This window comes from Pelophylax lessonae (genome assembly GCF_965119305.1).
Source record: "Pelophylax lessonae genome assembly, chromosome: 3".
Taxonomy (NCBI): Eukaryota; Metazoa; Chordata; class Amphibia; order Anura; family Ranidae; genus Pelophylax; species Pelophylax lessonae.
The window spans coordinates 257,057,501-257,076,910 of record NC_138770.1 but is presented as its reverse complement, the minus strand read 5'-3'; the positions used below and the strand labels follow the sequence as shown (position 1 = coordinate 257,076,910).

General features: G+C 40.0%; 1 protein-coding gene across 1 annotated transcript in view; it reads left to right on the top strand.

Moving 5' to 3' along the window:
• Positions 1-19,410, top strand: part of SI (sucrase-isomaltase) — a 331,665-nt gene that overhangs the window by 34,688 nt on the left and 277,567 nt on the right. Inside the window, exons 5-7 of the mRNA XM_082249620.1 lie at positions 7,453-7,607; positions 13,437-13,608; positions 17,839-17,938. Coding sequence (XP_082105746.1) covers positions 7,453-7,607; positions 13,437-13,608; positions 17,839-17,938 — 427 coding nt within the window. The remainder of the gene's footprint in view (positions 1-7,452; positions 7,608-13,436; positions 13,609-17,838; positions 17,939-19,410) is intronic.

Genomic DNA, 19,410 nt, shown 5'->3' with positions numbered 1-19,410 from the left:
GCACAGTTGGAATCTAAACCGGTGTCCTGGATTTTTAACAGGCCTTTACATAATTGTCCTCATTTTAAGTGGAATTGTATGTGCTTAATTGAACAAAGGTTTGATACACTGCACCGTGACATTTGCTTTTACTTTCCCATATTAATTGGAATAACGAGGGTTTGTTCGACACTGGTGACTGCCACTATTGAACCCTGCCCCTGGAAACTGGATCAAGAACGTGGCATCTTTACTTTTCTTTGTTTGACTGCCTGTAATGGGGGTTGTCTAGTTTTGGTGAGTAGGATGTGTGCTTTATGTTGGTGAAGGAAGACATAGGATTACTGGCTTACTTATGGTGGAAACTATAAGAAGATTCACATTTGTTTGGAGACACCTGGTGTTTTTTGTGGACATTGCATTTTATGGACACTGCACTATTTTATATGATTATATTTCATTTTTATCATTTTTTTATATTCAATTTAAAGTGACACCACACTATTATATGCACTTGTAGCACTTGTATGAATATATTTTTTTGGGAGCGTGGTTTTATAATAGTTTTTCACTATAGGCTATAATTATCCATACAAGAGGCTGCCCTATATTTAAGGTAGTTGTTAACCAGTTTGTGCAGGTTGGGGATTCATCCCAAAATTGTCTACACTATTAAATTGTGATCGTAAAGTACACTTTCAATACATGAAAGAATGATGCTTTTATGCCAATAATAGTTCAAGACACTTGAAAAACATAAAATGTGATCCACTCACTACCCTTATAAAGAAGCAGCTCTTTCAACCATTCCACAAAGTGTACCAAAATATATTTAAAAGAAATGTATGGGGTATAAAATAAAAATAGGTGGATGCAGCATCTATCCAATGCAGCATCTGCCCCCCGCCACCTCTGCATTGAAAACTGAGCAATCAAACACTGCTAATTTCTCTGAGCAGAGAGCCATGACTGTCAGTCACCAGATCTCTGCCCTGCCCCTTCAGTGCTCACTGGAGTGCTGGGCTGGAGAGGGAGCAGCTGGCTCAGTCTCCCAGCAGCACAGTCTAGAGGCTGAACAAGCTGCTGATCCAAGCTAAGTGATATGCAGGTATTAGTCTGAAAATGGGTCACAGCAGCGCAGAACGAAAAGCACTCCTGTGATCCATAGGAGAAGTAGAGCCATAAAAACTTTGGCCCTTATTCTCCTTTAACAGAAAAAAATATATTACTAAACCCATTATTCAGTTGTTCTTCCAGTTTATTTTTTGATTTGACACTCATATCGCCTATAAGATCTCAAATCCTTAATGCAGCTTTAACCATTCATTAAACCTGAATTTATTTTGCCCCACTGCAACTCTTGGGTACATTTATGCACTATGACAAGAAATAAAAAAAAAAGAGTTGTACAGCTCTGTATTATAAAACCCTTAAAACATCTCTAACCTGGCCAAATTCTAGAGGTAGAACTGGCTGTCACTAATAATAATACAGTAAGGTTTTTTCCAATTCTCTTAATCAGCCTTCAGCACACAAACAAAGCCGTAATAATTAACAAAACTCTACCTCAAAATTCCCCTGTCCAGTGTACAGTTTCCCAGTAACTCGGCTCAGTCTTATAGATCCAGCCATTACAGTGCATTCCCCACTGCACTAACCCCTTTTCAGCATCTCTCTGCTTCCTCTACTCACCAAGCCTTGCTCTGGCTCCACTGGACCATCTCCCAAGCTAACCGAACATCACTCATAGGTCCTTCTTCCCCTCAGCTCCAATTCAGTTCTGGTCTACAACTCTCACCTGAAGTTTAATAGACTCCCTGCCTTTAATTTTCTGGTGGAAAAGAAAACATCTCCTTGATTAGTATCACACAAATGTTAAAAGTCTATCATACTCACAAGGAAATGAGTACTATCAGCAAGTTAGATATGGTTCCCCAACAGAACCTTCCCACTAGAGGGTGGTATTCATTTCTAATATCCCAGGGCACCCATTCTTCATAGTTCTGTAGTGCTCTGCTGTCTCTCTCTAACCCAATGTATTTTGAAGGTCTATTTTTATTCCTCATTTTTGCGGTAAAACTCAACTTCCTTTTAACTGCTTCCTCCAGTATTTCCATAGTGTCCAATAACCCTAATGGTACAAAATATAAATAGACTTAATCACTTCCATAATAAATACATTTTTAAAAACGTGTAAAAATTAAAAACAATGTAAACCGATAAACACAGATTATTAATAATACAAATTTAAATGAACCTTCAGGCATACATACAAAGTTTGAAGACATTAAAATGTAATCCATATTTTAAACAGAGTGCACTAAAATGAAATTAAACCAATAAAATCATAGATAACAATTTATTTAAAGCTCTTATGGTTATATACAACGGCTCCCTTTCTGATTAAGGAGGTTCATTATTTTGCCCCCTCTCCAATATGCCTGGACTTTTTGAAAAACGACAAATCTCTTAGGATCCTTGTTGTAACACTTTCAAAAATGCGTTGGTACACTATCATCTTTCTTGCCATTTTTAATTTTGCATTCATGTTTTTCTACATGCTTTTTCAGGTGCATCCAATGTACTGCAGTCTGCAAATTACCCTATTCCAATTGCACACTGAATTGCTTAATATTAAAAGCTGGCCCAATAAAATTATATTTAAAAGTGTCAAAATGTTTCCTATTATTAGTGATATGTCTATAAAGTTAGTATCTCTGCATCTCATAAAATCTTTTCTGTCCCATGGAAAAAGCCCACAGAGTGATTTATTTTCATACAGACAACAATTCATGAGAATATCTTGAAGGCAGGGGGCTCTCCTGAAGTCCATTTTGATATAGGGGGCAAGATGAATTTTAAAATGGGGGTCCATTTTTTTTTCTACTAAATACCAATACACACTTATAATTTTAGTGACCCTATACTTATACTCACAATGTGGAAGGATGCAGGCCTGTACATTGTCATCATATTAGAGTCTCTTTATTTTTACAATTCTTTTATTCCTTTCCGACAGACTAAAGGAAAGAGTCAGTAGGTGATATTGCGGGATTCCTCGGAGTTTGAAACTAGTCCTTTTTGCTTTATGCAGCCTGGAAATATGCTGGGCCTAAGCCCCTATATTGATCTCTGCGTGCAAAGCATCTGGGCTTCTTTTAAAAAAAGCTTAGTTTTAGGACACTATTAGGATGATTTACTAAAACTAGACTGAAAACTAATAAAAACTGGTGCAGCTCTGCATAGAAACCAATCAGATTCCAGGTTTTCTATGTCAAAGCTTTATTGTACATGCTGAAGTTAGAAGCTGATTGGCTACCATGCATAGCTGCACCAGATGTTGCATTTTCCAGTTTTAGTAAATCAACCCCTATAATCTGGATGTTGATCTGAGAAATGCACCATTCATCTTTCCTGCCACCACTGATGGAAAAACAATATATGCAGTATATGTTTTGAATTTACAAATTAGTCTTTCATGGAGTTAAAATAGTTCTAAAGCCTTTTTAGTTTTTTTTTTTTTTTTTACCTAAATGCATTCTATGTGTTAAGGTACAAAAACCTTCTGTGCCAGAGGATCCCCCCCATCCCATCATTCCTTACCTGAGCCTGATCTCGATCTAGTGGTGAGCATGGTAGCAGTAGATCACAGGGCAGATTTACAGATCACAGGCCAGATTGATAGCAGCGAGATCCATTTTCTCCTGCTGCTGTCAATCAAATTCTGTGATGAGTGATCAGGTGTTTATTATTTTATTTAAAAAAAATATAGTGTTATAATCACTTTAATGTGTAGGAAAGTTATTGAGAAAAGTAGTGTATTTTTATGAAAAATACAAAAATCTGTCTTTTCTACCTTTTTAATGAGCTTCTTATATTGGAAAAAAAAAAAAACTTTTTGTGTTATGTCTATGATGTAAAAGTCCCATTTCATATGTGTTTTTAGTATGATGACATTTGAAATGTTGGTACATGATCTAACAGTAAAGTTTGATACGCTAAAAGAAGGATCTACAAATGCACATCATTTTTTATGGCTGTTATTAAAGTGGCTATAAAAGCAAAAGGTTTTTTACCTTAATGCATTCTCCGCATTAAGTTAAAAAAAACGTTCAAAAGCTGCTCCCCCCCCCATAAACACTAACCAGAGCCCAATCTCAATCTGGGCTGTGCTTGTCAGCAGCAGCTCTTCTCCCCTCCCTCTCTTCTCACATGAGAATTGGCAAATGACTCCCACTGCTGGGAGGAGGAGGCAGGAGGCAGGGCTGAGCCAAGGTGTGTATGTCTATGGATGCACACAGCCCGGCTTGGGATCGAGCCTACATGAGTGGCCCCATAGCAAGTGGCTTGCTGTGAGGCACTCAGAGTAGAGAAGTAGCCAAGATCGCTGGCAGGGGACCATAGAAGAGGAAGTTCAAGGCTGCTCTGTGCAAAACAAGTGCACAGAGCAGGTAAAGATGCCATGTTTGTTATTAAAAAAAAAAAGCCAAACAAAACAAAGCTTTACAACCACTTTAGGGAAAATCTAAGCTAAATCAATCATAGAAGCTCTAACAGATCATTTCAATAGTTCTTTTCAGCACTTTTAAATACAGTATGTAGCTTACATTCAAATAATACTCCCACCAGGAAGATGCTTCCTCAGGCATTTTCTATTATAAGCTAACAACTGTGTCGCAGGTATGCCCCTGTGTTGTCACTATTGATGGACAAATCTGCTTGGGGTTGATCTGAGGGCATATTTAGTGAACATGTCCAAAAATCTGCAAATTTTAAACATTAAAGCAAACCCCAAGTCTTTGGGAGACATGTCCTAAAAAAAATAATTATTTTCATTTTATAGACTGATAGGCAAGGGATTGGTCAACACAGGACATGAGGAGCTGGACACTTCCTGTTAAATCATGTGTTTTTTTTTTTTTTTTTAATAACAGCATGGGGTCTACAAGATCAAAAAAAATACCATGTGGAGCTGGGCACTGTCCTAAAACAAAACAAAACAAACAAATAAAAGTTCAGTACTTTAAATAAGGCTAAGGCCTCTTTCACGCGGCCGCTCCGTATGTCCGTATTTTACCCCATCCATTTGTGGGTGATATACGGACATAATGCATGTCAATGGGATTGCGGATGTCAGCGGATGACCATCCGCTGACATCCGATTTGCGTCCTTTCAGTTCTGTTCCGTTTTTTGGAACGGAACAGAACCCTATTTTTCTTCTGTTTAAAAAACGGAACGGATGCAAAATCGGATGTCAGCGGTGTCATCCGCTGACATCCGCAATGCCCATAGACATACATTATGTCCGTATATCATCCGCAAATGGATGGGATGATATGCGGACATACGGACCGGATGACACAATCCGTGTCCGTGAAAAAAAAAAGTGCCGGAGCAGAGATAAAAAACGGAGCGGCCGTGTGAAAGAGGCCTAAAAGAGAAACATTCTTAAATAAGGCTTAGGATATGTCTTAAACCTTCCTGTAAAGTAATGCCCCTGTAGGATGTACATGACTTAAAGCGACAAAGAAAAACAAAAAAAGAAAAACATTTAAACCGCTGGATGCTTAATGACATTTCCCAGAGTCTTTGTTCTGTTTATAAACAAAGTGGTCAGGGATTCCCTTCGTTTATACCAGACCCTTATCCAAAATCCTATTCTAGAAAAACAAGATGTGGGGTTTACCCTAAAAATGCATACCAGAAACTTGTCTTGGGTGAATGTCTTGTATGGATTTTAACCAAAATCTATACCAGACCCTTATTCAAGCATGAACCATACCAGGCTACTTGCCTTGAACATGGGGAGGAGACCTTGCCAGGGGTGCCAAAAACCCCTGGGAAAAAATCTTTTCCCCATGTTGACAAGCACAAGGGCCTGCTCCCTACATCCCTGGCACAGTGGATTTGGGGGTCTCAGGGGGACTTATCACAATCTGGTCCTCAGATATTCGCCTACCTTACATATAAGGTTATATAGTACCCCTGGTTACGTAATCACAAAATATTAATCAATAAACCACACATTCGGCAAAGTCCTTTATTTTAAAAAAAAAAGTCCAATTATTTCAATCCATTGTCAATCACTTTCTCCAGTGTTGAAGATCCACATCAATTCATACCTGCTGCAAAAAAACACACTGAGCCATGGACATGAGCCACACCTTACAAACACCTTTACATTCAGTTGTGGGGCTGGGGAAAATTATTTGTGGGGAGGATGCCATTCGATGCAGATCATGTCTGATTTACACTATAGGACTTTTTTTAAATAAAGAACTTTGTCAAATGTGTGGTGTGGTTATTATGTACTTCAATTTTTTTTTCTAAATCAGTACTGGGGGTCCCCTTGTTTTACAAAGAGACGCACCCCCTTGGCAAGGTACCTTACTCATGTTGAGAGCATTTGGCCTAGAATAATTTAGAAGTGAGGAGCCCTCCATATCGTGGCACACAAGGCTGCACGATAAGAGTCTAATTTGGATCATAGGGGACCCCATCCTGTTTTTTTCTTTTGTGTTGGAAACTCCTTTAAAATGCATACCTCCCTCTAGAATAGGAGTCTCGTATGGAACTCATGTCTTTTTTTTTTTTGGAAAGTGTCATTGATTGTTATGGTGCACCATAAAAATAACAACCATATAGCTGCTTGAGTCCTAGCAACCAAAGATGCCTGTGGCCCACACAGCAGGAAGTTGTCATTTACTGGTGGTGGAATTACCACCTTTAAATGAGGGGCTTCCTGTTGCAGCTAGAGGTGTGCCTTGACAGGTTGGCAAACACATTTTAGTTTACCAAATAGTGAACTCGCAAAGTATGCATCAATCCTGGACAGGCACGAATGCAAACCCAATCACCTTGTCACTAGTGCCTCTGGTTGAGCCTATAAGAGGCTATGCTCACACATTGCATAGGCAGGGTTCACCTGTCATCTTCATTTTTAGCATGCTGGTGTAGATCAGAGATGTTCAGCCAATGCTGTAGAAGGTGCATGCAGACAAAGATAGGATGCAAAGGACTAGGGGGAAATGAGAAACGCTAAACAGCAAATATTGTTAAAGAGTAAAATAGTACTTTATACGAGGGGGCGGGGGGCATTTTTTTGATACTCTAGGTTTTAGCTTTAATCAGCATAGGTAGGTTCAGTTTTCAAACCTTTCTTTCATGCTGTAGAACGCCTCGTCTATGACAGTATTATGGGTAGATAAAGAAGGAATTGAACTTTACTTCTTAACCTTACGGGGCTTTTATTTTAAGATAAAAGGATAATATAATAATTACTATTTTAAGTTCTACATAATAAAGATAATTTTTTAATCTTTGGTGAGTTGGTTTGCCTGCCTTATGTTTGTGTGCAATTCCTTTATACAGCCTTGTCTTTTTCTGTAATGAAATAATGGACTTGTACCTTAGTTAAAAGTCTGATCTTGAAATGAACAAACACATAAAACTTTTTTTTTTTTCCTCTGTAGATCGTAGATCACTTTAACAAGAGATTTGAAGTTCCTCATGAACATGTTAAAGAATTTGCTGGGTCAGCGGAACCAAACCCAAATTATAATGTTGAATTGGTTAAAAAGCCCTTTGGAATCAAAGTTCATAGAAAAACACCAGATGCCAGAGTCATGTAAGAAAGAGTTCTTATAATTTATTTTAGGAATGCATATTAATAGATTTGCTTTTTGAAGTTTTTTTTTCTTTGCCAAGGGAAGGTTGGATTAGTGCACTGCTAAACACGATAGCTCCAATTCCTAAATGACCCATCAAAAAGAAATAGGAATTTTTGAAGGCTGAGCTGATCTATTGCTTTTGGCTTGAAGGAGAACATTCAGTATAAAATGCAGTAGGATTGCTGGGGCAGGTCTCAAATTGGTGGATCCTATGGTTTTGACTGTAAATCAAATATGTATATACACAATATTACCAAAAGTTTTGGGAGGCCTGCCTTTACATGCACATGAACTTTAATGGCATCCCAGTCTTAGTCAGTAGGTTTAATATTGAATAGAACCACCCTTTGCAGCTATACCAGCTTCAACTCTTCTGGGAAGACTGTTCATAAGCTTTAGGAGTGTGTCTATGGGAATGTTTGACCATTCTTCCAGAAGCGCATTTGTGAGATCATGGACTGATGTTGGATGAGAAGACCTGGTTTGCAGTCTCTGCTCTAATTCATCCCTAAGGTGTTCCATCAGGTTGAGGTCAGGACTCTGTGCAGGCCAGTTAAGTTCCTCCACCACAAACTCACTCATCCATGTCTTTATGGACCTTGTTTTGTGCACTGGTGCGCAGTCATTGGGAACCGGACGTGGCCATCTCCAAACTGTTTCAAAAAGGTTGGGAGCATGAAATTGTCCAAAATCTCTTGGTATGCTGATGCCTTAAGAGTTCCATTTACTGGAACTTAGGGGCCAAGCCCAAACCCTGAAAAGAAAACCCACACCATAATACCCCCCTCCACTAAATTTGTTTTGACCAGTGCACAAAGCAAGGTCTATAAAGACGTGGATGAGTGAGTTTGGGGTGGAGGAACTTGACTGGCCTGCACCTCAACCCGATATAACACCTTTGGGATGAATTATAGTGGAGACTGTGAGCTAGGCCTTCTCGTCCAACATCAGTGCCTGACTTCAAAAATGCGCTTTTGGAAGAATGGTCAAACATTCCCATAGACACACTCTTAAACCTTGTGGACAGCCTTCCCAGAAGAGTTGAAGCTGTTATAGCTGCAAAGGGTGGGCCGACTCAATATTAAACCCTATGGACTAAGACTGGGATGCTAATAAAGTTCATGTGCGTGTAAAGATAGGTGACCCAATACTTTTGGTAATATAGTGTATATAATAGAACAAGAGATAGGTAATGATGCACTTCCTCCTATGTATGTATATACTGTATATGAATATCATTTCATGTCTGTCTGTTATACTTTTTACAGTTCAATCATTTTTGTCAGTTCGCGGGTAAATTATTTGCAGAAACTTTTAAGAATATTTCCAATTCGCACTAATCATTTTTTTTTTTTCACAGTACTATTTTTAAAACTAAACCCAAAGCAGAATAAATCACATAATTGAGTGCAGTTTTTTGTTTTTTAAAACAACATTACTCTTTTTTTTTTCATGCAAGCAGTGTAAGTAACTGAATTTGACTTGGTATCAGCCTTTTGCACTCCACTGTACAGACTGTACTATTGAGCTTAGAGATAGAGAGGAAAAAACAGCACAAGAAGCCAATTACGTATGTTGCAATGCAAGAAGCATGCAGATAGCAAGCTAAATCAGAGTGGTATAGAGGTGAGCTCATCAGTGTGCTGTTTCATCTTTCACAAACCAGTCACAGGGTGGGTGTGAAGGACACATTGAAAGTGAAACAGCAGTAGAGAAAGTCAGGTCATGTAATAGAGCTGTATGAAATATCAGAACAGGATAAATATCAGAAATAGATGGACAGAAATACAATTTTATGGCAGGTAAGCAACTCTTACATAAATATTGTATCTGTGTATTTAGCTGTTCAGTTTTAGAGCCTTGGTCAGTGAACTTATTTGTCTTGCGTGGATGGCATCAGTTTGACATCATAGTTACATACTTAGTGTAACTAGTTACTAGTCCATCTAGTTTAACCAATGGAAAAACAATTAAATACATAGAATAAATAAATAGAAAACCTCCATATATAGAGTCCTATACCCACAATTGCTCCAGAGGAAGTAATCAAAAAACCCTACAGAGCATGGCCCAATTTTCTCCAGTAGGGTAAAAATTATTTCATGATCTCCCAGAAGGCAATCGAATGTTCCCTGGATCAACCATATCTAGTGTTATTACCTATAAATGCTAATATCCAGTTATATTTTGTGCATTTAGAAATGCACCAGCTATTTTTTAAACAATCTAATGAGCTAGGTAGACAAGCTGAGTTGCACCACTGCTCGAAAGCATCCCACTGCGTTCCTCCATCCTTCAGTATAGCTGTGTGCCGAAGTTCAGCAGCATGACTCTGCTCCGAAACTGCACACTAGTTAAGAAAAGACCGGGCTTCACACCAGCAACATAGAAACATCCAATTTATTTCTATAGCAAATTCAGTGCAGTGCGAATTGAGCCATACATTATGTATGTCTCAACTCACACTGGATCCGCACCAATAAAGTGCAGGATCCCTTTTTTGTCTGCACTGGAATTGGATCGCATGGGTGTTCAGACCCAATATCTTTTCCTCAAGATGTAAAATGTGCCCCCTTGTCCTTTGTAATGATCTAATGCATGGGCGTCCGCAGAAATTTTTTCAGGGGGGGGGGGGGGGGCATCATTTTAAGGTCACCCATGCTCTGGCCCTTTTTGACAATGTAATGAAAGCGACATCAGTCACCGCAACTCACGAGTATTTATGGCAGAATTTATTTTTAAAGCGTCTGTTAACCTAAAAAAAAAAAAAAAAAAAAAAACATATATATATATATATATATATATATATATATATATAGATTGTGTTCCCTTAAAGAATGTTTACAGCAGAGTGCTTGTGCTGTGTAATTTGGTCCATTCTATCAACTAAAATACCTGTTTGATGCTCCCTGGCTATGTCCTTGCCCCTGTAAACTGACCACGACATACCAAGGCTGCTGAGCCCTGACACAGTGGTCAGTCTACGTGCCTCAGTCAGTGCTGGTGTGTCAGTTTGCCCCCCCCCCTCCTACTGCTGTAGGTTCATGTAAAGGGTAACTCCACTTTCATAGGGAAAAAAAATAGCAAATGAAGAAAAACTAATATAGCGTATTCAATTGCGACACAAGTCATATTATAATTGAATGTTATTGACAATGACCGCTTCAATCTGCAGCAGCTGTAATTATCTGAAAATGCAATGCAATATGGCTACCTGGAGGTCTTCTGTGCACTTAATGTGTACTGAATACACCTCAGAGACATAATTTCCTGCTTCTGTGATTGGCTTACTGATTTTCCCAGAAGTCTGCCTAAGATACAAGTCCGATTTCTGGCATCCCCTGCAACAAAAAATGTTATTTTTTGGTGAGATACTCCCAATAGGAACACATCTAAAGGGATGGAGGCCCAACAGATTTCCTCATTAGAGCTTTGTAGGTGCACAGCTGATAGATAATTATGAAACCACTCTGATTAGACCCACTCAGCACAAAGGAACAAACAGGGATTTATTTGGAATAACAAAAGGTAGGAATCTGTAACAAAGGTTGTTATAATCCCTGCAATGTACAGAAAGATCACTCAGAGGGGAATGTTTTTTTTTTTTTTTTTAGGCTTTAAAGTTTAATATCCTGTCTATAGTCTGTTTAATAATCCTGTGTGCCCCTGTGTCTGTGTTTCATAAAAATAAGGTTTACCAGTTTTCAGAGCACTGATCGCCGCTCACGTGACCCACCTCCTCTCTTTTCCTTTTGGCCTCTCCTCCTCCCCTCCCGACTGACATCAGCAGGAAATCATTGGCCCCGCCCACTGCAGGCAGCTGTCAGATGGGGAGAGGAGAGAGCTGGGGGTCACGTGAACTGGTAAAGAATGGCTTATTTTTTTAAAACACAGTACAGGGGTACGGGCACACAGGTTTAATAAACAGATCAGACAGGATGGTATAAAGTGGCTTAACAACCACTTTAAAGGGGAAGTTGAGATTCCAGGGGGGGCAGGCCCGCCCTTGAGGACGCCCATGACCTAACGTGAATAACTCCACACCAAGTTCACTATATTGATCAACTATTGTTTTTACTCATGGTGATCTATTCTCCCTAATTGCTATTTCTCAAAATGTAATAAATTCAGTTCAGCATTTAAATAACAAAAGAACTTAGTGTATACACGGCTTTAGTCTTGAAGTGCATCCCTTGGCCTCAGAAAATTTGTCTTAAAAATTATGTGTTTCTGGTCCTTTTCTGGCTCATCTGCCCCATTATATTCTAACCCTCCCTCCCCTCTAAATCCTAGTTTAGTGATTGTAAAGTCTCAATTTTTTTTCCTATAAAAATAACAAAGATGTTATACTTACCTCCTCTGTGCAGTTGGTTTTGCAGAGAGCAGCCTGAATTCTCCTCTTCTCGGGCCCCTCTTCTGTGATCTTAGCCCCTCCCTCCTTCTTAGTGCCCCCACAGCAACCAGCTTGCTATGGGGGCACCCAAGTCGAGTCAAAGCTCCCTGTGTCCATTCAGACACAGAGCCCCAACCCGGCCCCACCCCCTCTCTCCCCTGATTGGCTAGGTGACTTTTATTGACAAGATGGGGAATCTTGGAAGGCTGAGACACTCGTGGGCATCACTGGACAGAGAGGGACCTCAGGTAAGTGTTGGGGGACTGAGGGGGACTGCTGAACACAGAAGGCTTTCTATCTTAATGGCATAAAATGCATTAAGATAAAAAAAAAAAGCCTTCTGCCTTTAAAACTCCTTTAAATGCTACCCCAGCATTCATCAAAAAACTCTCCCCTAGCACAGCAGACCCCTTTCCATTTAGTTTCAAACCATCTTTAGCATGTAGGTTGGTCTCAATTGACAAGTCAGCCTGGTGCTCTAGAAACCAAAATTCTTCCCTCTTACACTTTAACCATACATTCAATTCTCCAAGTACCCCCCTCCCCTGTTGCCTTTCTCGGTATTACACATGGCACAAGCAATGTTTCAGAGAATATAACCCTGGAGGTCCTTTTATTTAACTTTCAGAATAGTTCTTTAAATTGATTTTTAAATATCCTCTATCCTCTACAAGTGACATCTAGGACTACCACCTGAACCTCATCACCCAAATTGGCAAATTAGTTTGGGTGCTCAAACACTTCTTTTTCTGTAAGCCCTTAACATTCCCTCTAACAATAGTAACCCATCTTTCTAACTGGTCATCCAGACTTACCCCTCCACCCTTCAGATATACCCCAATAACCACCTGTTGAGAAGACTCCTTTCCAAGTTATTTGTTTACCTCTGTGTTGTAATTTGCTCCTGTGGATCTCTAATAGGAAATAATAGAAGGGTAACCTGCTCACATCTGCCCCAGCAGTATTCATCCTGGAGCGGTTGCTCCATTTTTGTTTACACTGTGCACTCAGCAAAACCCTTAACATTACTAGCACTCATTATCCTAGTAACAATAATAATATTTTTCCAGGAAGTTTAAAATTCTACTTACAGGTAAGACTCCATTTGTCCTTTTGTAACTTTCTAACTTACCACTTGATTAATTCCCACTTTGTTCAGAACCCCTATGTGAGCAATTTATTATGCTTTGTGGATCAGAGTATTACTGACAGGTGTAATTAATCTGCTGTTGATTTCTTACTGACCTGCATTTGACCTTCTTCAAGCAGGTTTTGCATCCCCAAAGACTTGTATGGGGTTGCAAAACCCATCTAACATGACCAATAGCCCATTGATGTAGAACTTTTAAGGTGCTGAAATTTTAACATTACTTAATTTTAAATTTTAAACCAGCTTTGACACCACCATTGGACCACTTTATTATGCTGACCAGTTCCTACAACTGTCCATCAAACTGCCAAGCAGCAATATCTATGGCTTGGGGGAGCATGTTCACCGGCAATACAAGCATGATACCAACTGGAGAAGATGGCCAATATTTACCAGAGACTGGTTTCCCAACGGAGTAAGTGCTTGTTATTATAATCTCTCATTTAATGATTACAAGCTCATTACACACGTTGTTTACAGTATCTCCCTTTCACATGTAAGTAGCTTGCATTCAGTAATTATAGGCAAAGCAATGTACCTGAGTAAGTACGCAAATGTGCTGTTTTCAATAAGCAATTATAAACAAAGAAAGGCTTACTCTACCTTAAAGCTTGTTAAACTATTGTAGGATGAATTCTATATTTCTAATTAGTGCATATTGTAATTAATATGCTGAGTTAAGAGAAATAATTCTGTAAGCTTAATTAAGTAGATTGTAGTGTGCAGAGGTTTAGCTAATATAGGATTAACCAACATTTGAGTTGTGAAATTAAAATTTGGCTTCCTGTATTTCTGTAACATCAAATGAGAACAAAAATGTGTTTTTTCTTAGGTGACAGCTCCAAGTACAAATTTACATTGATCCTTTAAACCCATTTAAAGAATAGCTTTACTTTCATTAAAACAAATAAATATTCACAGATCAGGCATAGCTGGTCTGCCTTTACAGATTTATTCACCTTTATTTGCCAATAATGTCGTACTCAAACAGAATACCTTGCATAGTGTGTTAACAGTTTAGTTGCCCTATGTATAGACCCCATTGTGTACACAAGCTGCTAACAAGTGGGCCAAGGCAGATATAATCACTTGCTGAGAACCTGAAGTGGTTTGCAGATAAGGGCAGCAGCATCAGAAGGCTGTAAATGTAAATAAGTCATGCTTTGTCAGGGCAAGATTGCAGATAACTAAAGGTACGTTTTTAGGTTTTAACAGTAGCCCAGGTCTTCCTAATTTGCTAACAGTAGCTTTTATTAAAAGCATTGCTAACTCAAAATACATTGGACAGTATGGTAAAAATCAGGAAACTCTCAAAAATATTTCTGGTTTATTTACTAAGAAGGGGTAATATACAAGCAAGAGTAGAAGGCCTATAATACCTGTCCATTTTTCTTTTTTTCTTTTATTGCTCCTCTTAGGAAGATTCACCCGCTCCGTTTGTCCTGTTTTCTCTTTTCATTTAAATGTGAAAGCAACAGAAATTACACAATTTTGTGCTGTAATATAAATGGAGTGGAAATCTTCCAATGGGGGACACTAGTTCTGGTGACCCTTGTGACAACCCGGTATTCTCTCACTTTCCAATTCAGGCTTTGGAACAGGAAGTGAAGGGAAATCTGCTGGAAGGGACACAGTTGGCAAAAAAAAAATTACAGGGGCATAAACCCCTCTCTTACTCTATCCAAAATAATAAAAAAAATGTTTGCCTTTAGTGACACTTTAATTTCAAATTAGAATAGTATATATATATATATATATATATATATATATATATATATATATACGGTGGGTACGGAAAGTATTCAGACCCCCTTAAATTTTTCACTCTTTGTTATATTGCAGCCATTTGCTAAAATCATTTAAGTTCATTCTTCTTCCTCATGAATGTACACATAGCACCCCATACTGACAGAAAAACACAGAATTGTTGACATTGTTGCAGATTTATTAAAAAAGAAAAACTGAAATATCACATGGTCCTAAGTATTCAGACCCTTTGCTGTGACACTCATATATTTAACTCAGGTGCTTTCCATTTCTTCTGATCATCCTTGAGATGGTTCTACACCTTCATTTGAGTCCAGCTGTGTTTGATTATACTGATTGGACTTGATTAGGAAAGCCACACACCTGTCTATATAAGACCTTCCAGATCACAATGCATGTCAGAGCAAATGAGAATCATGAGGTCAAAGGAACTGCCTGAAGAGCTCAGAGACAGAATTGTGGCAAGGCACAGATCTGGCCAAGGTTACAAAAAGATTTCTGCTGCACTTAAGGTTCCTAAGAGCACAGTGGCCTCCATAATCCTCAAATGGAAGACGTTTGGGACAACCAGAACCCTTCCTAGAGCTGGCCGTCTGGCCAAACTGAGCTATCGGGGGAGAAGAGCCTTGGTGAGAGAGGTAAAGAAGAACCCAAAGATCACTGTGGCTGAGCTCCAAAAATGCAGTCAGGAGATGGGAGAAAGTTGTAGAAAGTCAACCATCACTGCAGCCCTCCACCAGTCGGGGCTTTATGGCAGAGTGGCCCGACGGAAGCCTCTCCTCAGTGTAAGACACATGAAAGCCCGCATGGAGTTTGCTAAAAAAACACCTGAAGGTGTTGAGAAAGATGGTGAGAAATAAGATTATCTGGTCTGATGAGACCAAAATAGAACTTTTTGGCCTTAATTCTAAGCGGTATGTGTGGAGAAAACCAGGCACTGCTCATCACCTGTCCAATACAGTCCCAACAGTGAAGCATGGTGGTGGCAGCATCATGCTGTGGGGGTGTTTTTCAGCTGCAGGGACAGAACGACTGGTTGCAATCGAGGGAAAGATGAATGCGGCCAAGTACAGGGATATCCTGGACAAAAACCTTTTCCAGAGTGCTCTGGACCTCAGACTGGGCCGAAGGTTTACCTTCCAACAAGACAATGACCCTAAGCACACAGCTAAAATAACGAAGGAGTGGCTTCACAACAACTCCGTGACTGTTCTTGAATGGCCCAGCCAGAGCCCTGACTTAAACCCAATTGAGCATCTCTGGAGAGACCTAAAAATGGCTGTCCACCAACGTTTACCATCCAACCTGACAGAACTGGAGAGGATCTGCAAGGAGGAATGGCAGAGGATCCCCAAATCCAGGTGTGAAAGACTTGTTGCATCTTTCCCAAAAAGACTCCTGGCTGTATTAGATCAAAAGGGTGCTTCTACTAAATACTGAGCTAGGGGTCTGAATACTTAGGACCATGTGATATTTCAGTTTTTCTTTTTTAATAAATCTGCAACAATGTCAACAATTCTGTGTTTTTCTGTCAGTATGGGGTGCTATGTGTACATTCATGAGGAAGAAGAATGAACTTAAATGATTTTAGCAAATGGCTGCAATATAACAAAGAGTGAAAAATTTAAGGGGGTCTGAATACTTTCCGTACCCACTGTGTATATATATATATATATATATATATATATATATATATTTTTTTTTTTTTGTTTTGTTTAGTAATTTGAGCTGGTTAAGTGCCGGTTCACACTACCGCGGCACGACTTCGGGGGTGACCTGTGAGGTCGCGTGCACCGCGACTTCGGTGCGACTTGCACGGACTTCATATAATGAATGTCAATGCAAGTTGCTCTGATGTCGCCCCGAAGTAGTACAGGAACTACTTTGTAAGTCGGAGCGACTTGAGTCGCTCCTATTAGAACGGTTCCTGTAGCACTGCATGGACCGCGACTTGTCAGGCTGACCAGTTGCCTGACAAGTCGCGGTAGTGTGAATGGGCACTTAGTGCTGTTGATACATGGAATTTATTGGAATATTATAAGAATGCTGTTTGTACTAAACTTAACAGAATTGTATTTTTGCCTTTCTCTTTCTTCTTATTGTTTTTTGTGTATGTTTATTTTTCATGAAAATTAAATAAAAATTTATAAAAAAAATTAAATAAAAGAATAGTAAAAGGTGTTAACTGTTCTGGTGCTATTGTTGAATCTGCTTTGCAAATCCTTACTTCCTTCCACTTTAATCACATATCAGCATGAGCTAGAATCTTATTTCAAAATAAGATATCAGTTCAGGAAAAATGTTTTTCAACAAATCTGGTCAGTGTAGAGTCATGTACTTTAACAACCGTTTTAACCATCAGTGCTTAAAGGGTCAGCCCATCCAGAACCAATATTTCAGCTGTTGGTAAATGCTGAAGAACTGAACTACATAACAATTTATTGTATTTCTTAAGATGCAATGCAGTAGCCATTATGAACAAGTCCTACTATTCAGTTTATGAATACTATTGTATTTTTTTTTTTTTTTTTTTTTGAGAATGCAGCAGGAGATGCTCGAATATGCAAGGGTGAAATGGAACACCCTAAAACTCCCAGGTAGACAGAAACAGAGTCGAAAGTTATGGCAGGAAATCATCTAAGAATCCTAAGACTGACCTGGCCCACCATAGTCCATCTATAACCTAAACATGAAAATTCATGTTGTGCTGTTTGTCCCAAATCAAGTCTTGGTGCTTACTTACCCTGCTTCAAAATTAACATCTCTTTGGATGTTAAGAGCAACTGTTTAGTTTGCATAACTAAGTCCTAATCTATCTAATGCAATGTGCAGTTGTATGTAAAAATGCATGATTCCATCACTGTGTTTTACTCTGTAGGATGGATATAACTTGTATGGCGCTCAGACATTTTTCCTGTGTTTGGAAGATGAAAAGGGTTCTTCATTTGGAGTCTTTCTAATGAACAGCAATGCAATGGGTAAGTATTCATTTTTTTTCTATGATGGAAAATTGACTCTAAGGCTGCATTCACATGTCAGCTTATAATCGCGGGCAGAACCGCCGCGGTTCCGCCCACGATTCGGAGATTTATTGCAAATCGCGGGACGCCTAGCGTTGCCCGTTGATTTGCAATAGCCCCCCAAACGCCGAGCGATGTTGCCGCGATTTACGCCCGCCGAATCGCGGCAACATCGCGCAAACAAAATCGCGGGACGCAATACGCTCCAAAGAAGCTCTTGTACTTTTTTGGAGCGTATTGCGTCCCGCGATTTTGTTTGCGCGATGTTGCCGCGATTCGGCGGGCGTAAATCGCGGCAACATCGCTCGGCGTTTGGGGGGCTATTGCAAATCAACGGGCAACGCTAGGCGTCCCGCGATTTGCAATAAATCTCCGAATCGCGGGCGGAATCCCGGGCGGAACCGCGGCGGTTCTGCCCGCGATTATAAGCTGACATGTGAATGCAGCCTAACTAACCACTTGACGACTACCACACACAGATATACTTGTGAAGGGCAGCCGCTCTGTGCTGGATCATGTATCTGGTACGTGATCAGCGCTTCCGGTAGGGGGGGTGTGCGCACCTGCCACATGTGCCTGCCGCCCTAGCTGTGCTGTGATTTGTTACACTACAAACCGATCAGCGGGTCCCAGCCAATAATTGATCGCCAGGACAAGCTGATCAGCTCGGTCATTCACAGAAGGGAGCTCTGTGTTATCTTTTTTTTTGTTTTTTTTATTTCCTGCAAAGCAGTGAAATAAATAGCAAGATCACTTAGTAAACGCAGCTCTTAACACACACATTACACATTGTTAGGCACACATTTAACCCCTTGATTGCCTCTAGATGTTAACCCCTTACCAGCCAGTGTCATTAGTACATTATATAGTATTAGAGCCTCTCCCATCCTCTCGAACTCTCTACCCCAATATTTCCGACTACCTCCAACTCTGTCCACTTTAACCACTTGCCGACTGTGCACTGTATATTTACGTTGGCAAAGTGGCTCTCCCAGGCAGAATCACGTTAATAAATGTCATCTGCCTGGGGGGAGCTAGGGGGCGAGCGCACACCGCCGAAAGTGCGCTCCCGCCCCCGATCGTCAGCGGGGAAGCCAGTGCAAGTGTCAGATGGCTCAGATTGCCGCCTAACACCGGCGATCTTCCCCCACTGACAGAGAAGAACAGATGGCTGATGTAAACACAGCCGTCCGTCCTCCCTCGGATGATCATAGAGGCTATGCGATCCTGCTATATAGGATCGCCTGTCTCTGCGATCATCTCACAAGGCCAAACCCCCCCCCCCCACAGTTAGAATCACTCCCCTAGGCTTACATTTAACCCCTTGATCACCTAAACTGTTAACCCCCTTCCCTGCTAGTGTCATTATTCCAGTAACAGTGCATTTTTTTAGCACTGATTACTGTAGTAATGTCACTGGTCCCCCCAAA